Source organism: Myotis lucifugus, unplaced genomic scaffold (genome assembly GCF_000147115.1).
Source record: "Myotis lucifugus unplaced genomic scaffold, Myoluc2.0 scaffold_45, whole genome shotgun sequence".
NCBI classification, from domain to species: domain Eukaryota; kingdom Metazoa; phylum Chordata; class Mammalia; order Chiroptera; family Vespertilionidae; genus Myotis; species Myotis lucifugus.
In genome coordinates this window covers 7,572,530-7,580,750 of record NW_005871093.1, presented here as the reverse complement: position 1 = coordinate 7,580,750, position 8,221 = coordinate 7,572,530, and the positions used below count along the sequence as shown (strand labels likewise).

Sequence of the window (8,221 nt, the reverse complement as noted above, 5' to 3'; positions counted from 1 at the left end):
ATAAAAATAATTTATTTTTCTTTCTGAGCTTGTATTTACAGTAAGCTGAGCATGGAGAATGAATTGGACAGGTATTGATCCGGAAGAGATAAAGTGATCCTGCCATACATATACAAAGAGAGCTGGGATGGATGGAGGACACAGATGGCTCTCAGAAATGTGCACGGCCAGCCCCAGCGGGAATGAGGCCAACTCAGCCTGGGGACTACTGGTTCCATGGGGAGAGCCCATGCTACAAGCCTTACCAAGTCTTGCACTTGGTGAGAGATGGCCAGTAGGGTGGCCACTGACATCTTCACAGAGGTCAGGGAGGGAACCCAAGGACCTGCCCTTAGTACAGCTGCCCCACCCCAACAAGGGCACAGACACTGTGCAGACACTCTAATACCACGTTAGGGAGAACGTAGAGGAAGTGGATTGTAATCTTGAATAAATTAAATATTTATTAGAGACTGAACTAACCTGAAAACCTTTAAATCGCAAGAGATGGAGATACAGTGGATTCTTATTACATTCTATAAAGTCACCACGAACACTGGAATAGTAAATACCAAAGCATTGCTCCTGGGGAAATACAGGGTTAGGTTAAGACAGAGAATAGATGGAATGATTCAACTCCTTGGGTGACTGGTACCTTCGGGCAGGTGAGGAACATTTCTGATAGAGCCACAGGGAGAAGAAAGTGTCAGTGGCCAGGTAAGATTTCACATCTGCAGGGGAAAGAAGCTGACCTCACTCGGGATGTGGAAGAGTCCCAATGAAGGCTAGTTAGGTGATAATTGACATCTCCTCCCGGTCTCTGCTCTCTGACACTGAGTTGATGATGCTTTTCAAATACTTTATGAATTCCATCCGGATCTCTTCAGGGTCATCCTCAAGATTCGAGTGCACCAGCTTCAGCTTGTTCAAGGGTGGTGCTTGAAAAGGAAAAATAAGGTAATTAGGCATGAACTTTTGCTGAGGGCCATTTCTTATTCCAAATGATCTGAGTCTTACAGAAGCCAACTTGTTTAACTTTCTAAAGTCCAAAAATGAAGTATCTTGCTTGACCTAACTTAACACAAGAAGGCTTCACCACTCTGCCACCTGACAACAGGACGACAACTCTACAAGCCACTGCCAGGCCTCTTTGTTCTGATACCAGAAAGGAAGACATTGCTGAATACTGTCAGTCATCTTCTATGATCACACTGTCACTTCTGTAATGGTAGGAGTCACATGCAAATTGGAGTTTTTCTTGAGAAAAGGCCAGTCAGGAAAAAGTGACAGGTGAGTGGCTAAAGCCAGGTGTTTCCCCTCTTGTTATCTACCTGCTTTTATTTATTTAAAAAAATATTTTTATTGATTTCAGAGAGGAAGGGAGAGGGAGAGAGAGAGACTGGAAAACATCAATGATGAGAGAGAATCATTGATTGGCTGCCTCCTGCACGCCCCACACTGGGGATCGAGTCCACAACCCGGGCATGTGCCCTGACTGGGAATTGAACCGTGACCTCCTGGTTCATAGGCTGATGCTCAACCACTGAGCTATGCCAGCCGGGCTCTACCTGCTTTTAAAGTGTCTATATCCTGGCCTGGTTGGTATGGCAGATCTTCCAATCTGGTAATTCTGATTTACATGGTGAGAAAAACAAATGCCTAGGACAGCGATATATTTTATTGATTTTTTACAGAGAGGAAGGGAGAGAGATAGAGAGTTAGAAACATCGATGAGAGAGAACCATCGATCAGCTGCCTCCTGCACATCTCCTACGGGGGATGTGCCCGCAACCCAGGTACATGCCCTTGACCGGAATCGAACCCGGGACCTTTCAGTCTGCAGGCCGACGCTCTATCCACTGAGCCAAACCGGTTTCGGCCAATCTGGTAATTCTGATTTACATGGTGAGAAAAACAAATGCCTAGGACAGCGGTCGCCAACCTTTGGACCTCGCGGACCACCAGTGGTCCAAGGACCACCGGTTGGCAACTGCCGGCCTAGGACACTCTAGGTGCTCACTAACAGCACACAGCTGCTGCTTTCAAAGACACAGAGCAATATACAAATGCCCAGAACACTGAAGACAAAAGCAGAAAGGAGAATCGCAGTCTTCTTACATAAAGACAGGTTTCCTTTATCACTTCCAGAACCTGGTTTGTGGTGTGCAATTAACAGACACTGAGTATCCTGTAAGAACTGCTGCTGAACAAAACAGGAATACCACATCTCGATTTCCTTCAGGTGGCTTGGGATGTCAGCATTGAAGATGATCACCACTCCGTGAGAGTCCTTCATCAGGGCTGGCCAGCAAGACTCGAACCTGCAAGGGAGCAAAGGATTACAGTGAATGTTAGGTAGTTCTGGTTTCTAAGAATGGATTTAAAAAATAATATCTTACTATAGGTAATTGATGGATGACTTCCTTACTACTGATAATTGATAGATGACTTCTCATTGTATTAAAACCTAATCACTAAAGTTTTAAGAGCAATGCATGTCACCAAACAATTTTCCCAAGCCCCTAATACAGGCTAGGAAGTGTGCTAGGCCAAGGGGCCTGGCTGGCAGATGATTTTTGAATCATTTCATGAAGCAAACCCTCTTAAAGGAGACGTACTTTGGATCGCCGCCACAATCCCATAGCTCAAATTCGCACGCGGTGCCTTTGTTGTTGCTGGTAACGTGTGGGTTCTCAAACTCCAGGATCCTATAAGCAGAAACAGCAGCAGCATCTCTACTTTGGAAATATTATACTTTTGGAATGCCACCAGCACCCCAAGTAGAGGGTGGGTGATGGACAGGGTCTGGGACACAGATTCTTCAGGGCTCACCTCACTCCTTGAGTTGGGTTGTATTCAGTGATGTCAGAAGATTCTGTCAGGAAGTTGGCCAAAACAGTTTTTCCACTCTGTGAAAATGAAGATAATAAAAAAAAAAATCTTTTCTGAAGATCGAAAAGTCAACTATAAATGAGCCCTCCAATAGCTGGCTTGGAACCAGGTGAAATGGAGTGTAGGCCACAGCCACTCTGGGATCGCCAGGGCAGAGGGCTCTCGCTAACTTGCTATGCGTGGTGGGCACAGTGCTCTGGGACCCAGGGAGCAGGGGATTCCAGTACTGTCTCTGCCACTGGGTGACTTTACCCACATGCATTTCCCCAGCTGGTTCTCAGTGAGCTTTTCTAAGAACAGAAACAAAATCATTAATGTGAACTTTTCCTCACTTGCTCCTCCCCACATCTTCAAGAAAAACCACAGTCAGAGCTCATTATGGAGCCACAAAGGCCAAGAAAGGGGAAGGGAGTTCCTCAAGGTCACTGAGAAGTTCCACGTCAGAGCTGGGCCACACTCGCATGGAGGACTGTTTCTAGTTCTAGATAATACATTCTTATCTAAAAAGAAAAAAAAAAGTACTAACAGCCCTCCTCGTCACTCCTCCCATCCCATACCTTCATAACGATGATGTTTTTCAGATCTTTTCTATACATTTACATCATTCATTTAACAAACACTGTATATTCCCGAATATAAAATAATTTTTTCTCCACCCAAACTATTCCTTAGAAGAAGGGGAATCTCTTACATTTCAGTCCTTATAAAAATTCCTCAAATTATGCTCTGCACTTCAATTACTTTATTTTGAACACCAACTGCTTGACTAGAATGGTCTCAATCAATGTCAGTTTGGGAGGCTTGTAGACGTCATTGAATAAAATCAAGGAAAAAAAATAAATGAAAAGGAGGGGAGGGGCTTAACATTGCTTTAGTAATTTTCCCTGAGGATATGGCTTCACAAATTATCAGTTAACAATAACACAGTAATTGGATATCATGAATATTTATCTACAGCAGTGGTTCCCATCCTTTTTTGGCCATGCCCCACCTAAGCATCTCTAAAATCCTGATGCCCCCCCTGTGACATATAACTCTTATTATTCAAAAAGTGAACACCTGTTCACGTGGAGGAAGCCTAAAAGGCCATTAACTTGGTCTAAACAAGCTTCCAAAGAACATGGCATCCATGAAAGAGAAAAATAAAAGAAAGAAAGGACAGTTGAAGTACTGAGGAAGAAATCACTAAGAAACTGTTAAAAAATAATAATATGAAGGGATATGAAAAAATAGCAAAGTTTCAAAACATATAATAGAGAACTGAAATGCATAAATATGTCACAATATATATTTACATACTGTATATGAGGCCCCTAGAACCATAAGAAATGCAAAAAATTCACTGTTAATAACTCATTCTCAAATCGCCCCCCTTAAAAATCAAATGCCCCCCGCCCCCGTGGGGCGTGTGCCCCACGTTGGGAACCACTGATCTACAGGATGAATGAATAAAGCTAATGGCCTGATGTTATAGGAACAGTTCTTCGAGCTGGAATACATTTCCAGGAACAGGTTCATACAGATTCAAAAAGTGCTATGTCCTAAACTGCTTAGGTGGTGTGCTTTGTTAGGTGATCCAAAAAGTGGCTCTAGTCATAAAGACGACTTGGGTGTCAAAGATGCAGGTAAGGAGCTTGAAGAAAACTGCCATGAAATGCAAGAATGGAATAAAACAGTACTTCTAAATTAACATATAGCTTAATGTACCTTTAAATGTGTATATAGCTACATTGATACATTAAACATCATAAAAGTATATTTGTATATTTCATCTATGCCCTTAAAGTTTATATATAAAGTTTATAGTTGGCTAAACCAATTTCTTACGGGGGTGGGTTCTTATGGGAAAATGAAGAAATTGCCTGTTAGGTCCATAAGGTGTTTTTAAGTGTCTACCTTGTCTCAGGAGCTGTTGATAAATTAGAAAAAGATGAGCCCTGGCCAGTGTGGCTCAGTTGGTTGAAGCGTCGTTCTGAACACCAGAAGGTGGTAGGTTTGATTCCTGGTTAGGGCACAAACCGAGATTGTGGTTTGATCCCTGGTCAGGGTGCATTCGGGAGGCAATCAATTGATGTTTCTCTCTCATATCGATGTTTCTCTCTCTCTCTCTCTCTCTCTCTCTCTCTCTCAAAAAAGTTGAGGTAGTGATAAGTACTAGGATAAAAATAAAGCAGGGTGATATGATAGAGACTTTGAATTGGGTGGTCGCGGAAAGCCTACATGAAGTTTAAATTGAGGTTTGAATGACAATGAGTCAACTGAGACTTCCTAGCAGGGAAAATAGCCAGTTCAGAGGCACCAGGGCAGGTACAGCATGTTAAAGGAATAGGAAGTTAGTAAGTTTGAAGAGTAGCGAGGGAAAGAGAAATGTATATGCAGACATATATTCCTTTGTGGAAGCTGGGTGATGGGTACTAGGAGTTCATAGTTCTTTCTCCCTTGTATATATTTGAGAATTTCCATTAAAAATATATCTGTGCTTGTTTTGCTTTTCATAATTCTCTGCATATTGTTATTACTTGTCTCTTTCATTTAATAATTTATGTCCTGGAGAGTTCTCCATGTCAGTACACACAGACTTGCCTTGTTTTGTTTAACTGCTGCAGACTTCCAGAGTAAGAATGTACCTTCGTTTATTTAGACATTCTCTTACTGAGGGCACCTAGGATGTTTCCAGCTTTTCAGTATTGAACATGACTCATGGGGAATATGGACAAGTATTCAGCTATTGTAGATTCTGAGAAATGTAAATGCAGCTCTAAAAGGCACATTTTAAATTTTAATAATTTTATCACCAAAAAAGCTGTTATCAATTTATAGCTCCATCAACAGAATCCTAGAGTACTCATTTCCCTGCAAGCATCTGAATCCTGGGTGTTATCAATCTTCTAAACTTTTCTCATCCAATCTGATGGGTACATGAATGTCATCTTTTTACATTGTGTTCTTGTGACTGTGAAGTTGGGCATCTTCTCAGACTTATTAGTCAGTTGTATTTCTTGTGTGCAGAGCTTTTGCTCAGTTTTCTATTGAGTTCTCTTTTCTTTACTGATATTTAAACTTTCCTTGTGAACTATCTATCAATCCTTTCTTTGGATTTATTTTGCAAATACTTTCCCTAACCTTTAACTTCTCTGTCATTTCTTTTAAGGCTTCTTCATTTTTGTGTTGTACATAAGAAGACATTCCCTTATCTGAAGATTTAAAACGTATCTATTCATCTACTACAGTGTTTTCCAAGTGTCCTTCCTGAGCCAACAGCATCAATAAAATGCAAATTCCCATTCATTTACTACTTCCACAGTGTTTTTTTACACGTTTAGCTTTAGTCCATCTTAATTTTATTTTTGTGTATGGTGTGAAGTACACACATAGATTTAATCTCCACCATCACCACCATACGTATATTAATAGCTAATTGTTCCAAGACCAGGTAATAGTCCAATCGTTCCTCCTCCTAGTTTCCTCGTCCCACAGTCATATTCATTAGGGACAACCTCGAATGCAAAGTGAGATCTAGGTTCTGGTTCCATAACGCCACTCACTAGCTTGGGCCTTCAGGCCTCAATGAAACAGGGTCAGTGTCTGGAGACAGAGTTCCTGGTGAGGCCAGCGACGCACACCAGGGTGGGCGCGGTGGGACCCGGTCCCACTTCTTGGGGGGGCGCTCCCGGCGCACCCCCGCCTCCGCTCGCCGCCCCCGAAGCTGCCCCCGGCCCCGGCCTCACCTCGCAGGGCCCCACGAAAAGGATCTTGGCCTTCAGCATCCCGGCCCGCCGACAGCAAGGCCCACCGGAGCCCACTCCAGCGCTGTCTGAGACCGCACTGATGTCAGAACGGAGCGGAAGTCGCCGCGCTGATTGGCTATCTTCGTTTCCATGGAGACGGGAGCGGCCCGCGGGGGCCGACGGGAGTGGGCGGGTTCCGGGCGCCCGGTCTGGGCGCTAGAAAGCTCCCGGTTGGACGCGGTGTCCGGGGCAGCGGGGCGTGGGCTTCAGGCGGAAAGTCGGCGCACGAGGCACAGGGAGAGGGAGGAGGGAAACAAAATCCCGGAGTCGGACTCTCTTTTGAGCGGGGAGAACCGTGGAGCTCACGAGTCTGGCCTCTGTCTTCGTAGTCTGGTCTCTGTCTCTGTATTTGCGGATCCTCGATCTTGTATTTCTCGCTGTAACTCCGACCGCTCAGACAAGGCGGAGCTGGGTAGGAACCGGCCCTCTGACGCCGGTATCACTCGGGCGTGAAAGTGGCTGCACGGAGGACGGATTTAAGAAATCCCCGGAACGGTCTGGAAGAGGTCAAGGAAACGAGTTTCTGGTTTCTGTAAAGGGGCTCATCACTCAGCCTCATTTGGGGGATCCGGAAGAAACCATGAGGATAACGTCCTGGCGTGGTCATTGTCAGCGCCGGTGTCTGGACGCATGGCTCCTAAATCTAGTCATTAGGTCCGTCTTCAATGACAGACCCAGTCCAGAACTTCGGGTGAGGCCATGAAAGTAAGCGTCTGTGTGCCCAGAGTGCCGATAGGAGATATGCTAGTCCAAAAAAAGTGCTGACGTGATAAAAACAAACAAACAAAAACAGCTAAAATAAACCCAATCTTTACTTTTGGTAGGCTAGTTATACAGTCTCTGTATTACAAAGAACTGCTGAGTGAACTGTAAGGAAGAGTCTGCTTCAGTATCAAGATGCCATGAACGGATTGATTGGTTCAATCAATAACTTGAATGCCTACTTTATAGCAGGCACTCTTCCAGGTACTAGGAGTGTTTCTGTGCCTCTTGAACCTACCATTCCAGTAGAGTAGATGGATATTAAGTAAACAAGTAAATTAATAACATTCTCTGAGGTAGAGACAATTTTAGGTAGTGGTAAGTGTTATGAATAAAAATAAACCACTAAAGAGTTAGAGTGTGAAAGCCAATTTTAGATGGAATGGTTAAGGCAAGATTTTTAAAAAAAATACATTTAACTTTTAAAAAATATATATTTTATTGATTTTTTTACAGAGAGGAAGGGAGAGGAATAGAGAGCCAGAAACATCGATCAGCTGCCTCCTGCACACCCCCCACTGGGCAACCAAGGTACATGCCCTTGACCAGAATCGAACCTGGGACCCTTCAGTCGACAGGCTGACACTCTATCCACTGAGCCAAACCAGGTAGGGCTAAGGCAAGATCTTGGTGCAGAGGTGACATTAAAGCAGGAAGCTGAATGAAGAGAGGCCTCAAACAAATGATGTGAGAGATCTGAAGGAATAGCTTTTCAAGCAGAACAGGGAAGGCAAAAATACTGAGGTGGAAATGAACTTGGCATGTTCCAAAGTCAGCCCAGAGGGCCCATGAGGTGGGTG

General features: G+C 43.9%; 1 protein-coding gene across 1 annotated transcript; it reads right to left on the bottom strand.

Annotated features, from left to right (window-relative positions):
- Positions 1-425: 425 nt before the first annotated feature.
- Positions 426-6,727, bottom strand: IFT22 (intraflagellar transport 22). Its single transcript, XM_006088269.3, has 5 exons — positions 6,600-6,727; positions 2,812-2,888; positions 2,598-2,687; positions 2,098-2,300; positions 426-917 (listed from the first exon to the last, which is right to left on the bottom strand). Exons 1-5 carry the CDS (start codon positions 6,636-6,638, stop codon positions 769-771), a joined length of 558 nt encoding a protein of 185 aa, XP_006088331.1. The 5' UTR covers positions 6,639-6,727; the 3' UTR covers positions 426-768.
- Positions 6,728-8,221: the final 1,494 nt, after the last annotated feature.

What these genes read in the sequence shown, in the direction of transcription:
- IFT22 (XM_006088269.3), bottom strand. Translation starts at nt 6,638, where the DNA reads ATGCTGAAGGCCAAGATCCTTTTCGTGGGGCCCTGCGAG. An exon ending in TTTTCGTGGGGCCCTGCGAG is followed by an intron (nt 2,889 to 6,599) that starts GTGAGGCCGGGG and finishes TCATTTTCACAG; the next exon opens with AGTGGAAAAACTGTTTTGGC. An exon ending in AACCCAACTCAAGGAGTGAG is followed by an intron (nt 2,688 to 2,811) that starts GTGAGCCCTGAA and finishes TTCTGCTTATAG; the next exon opens with GATCCTGGAGTTTGAGAACC.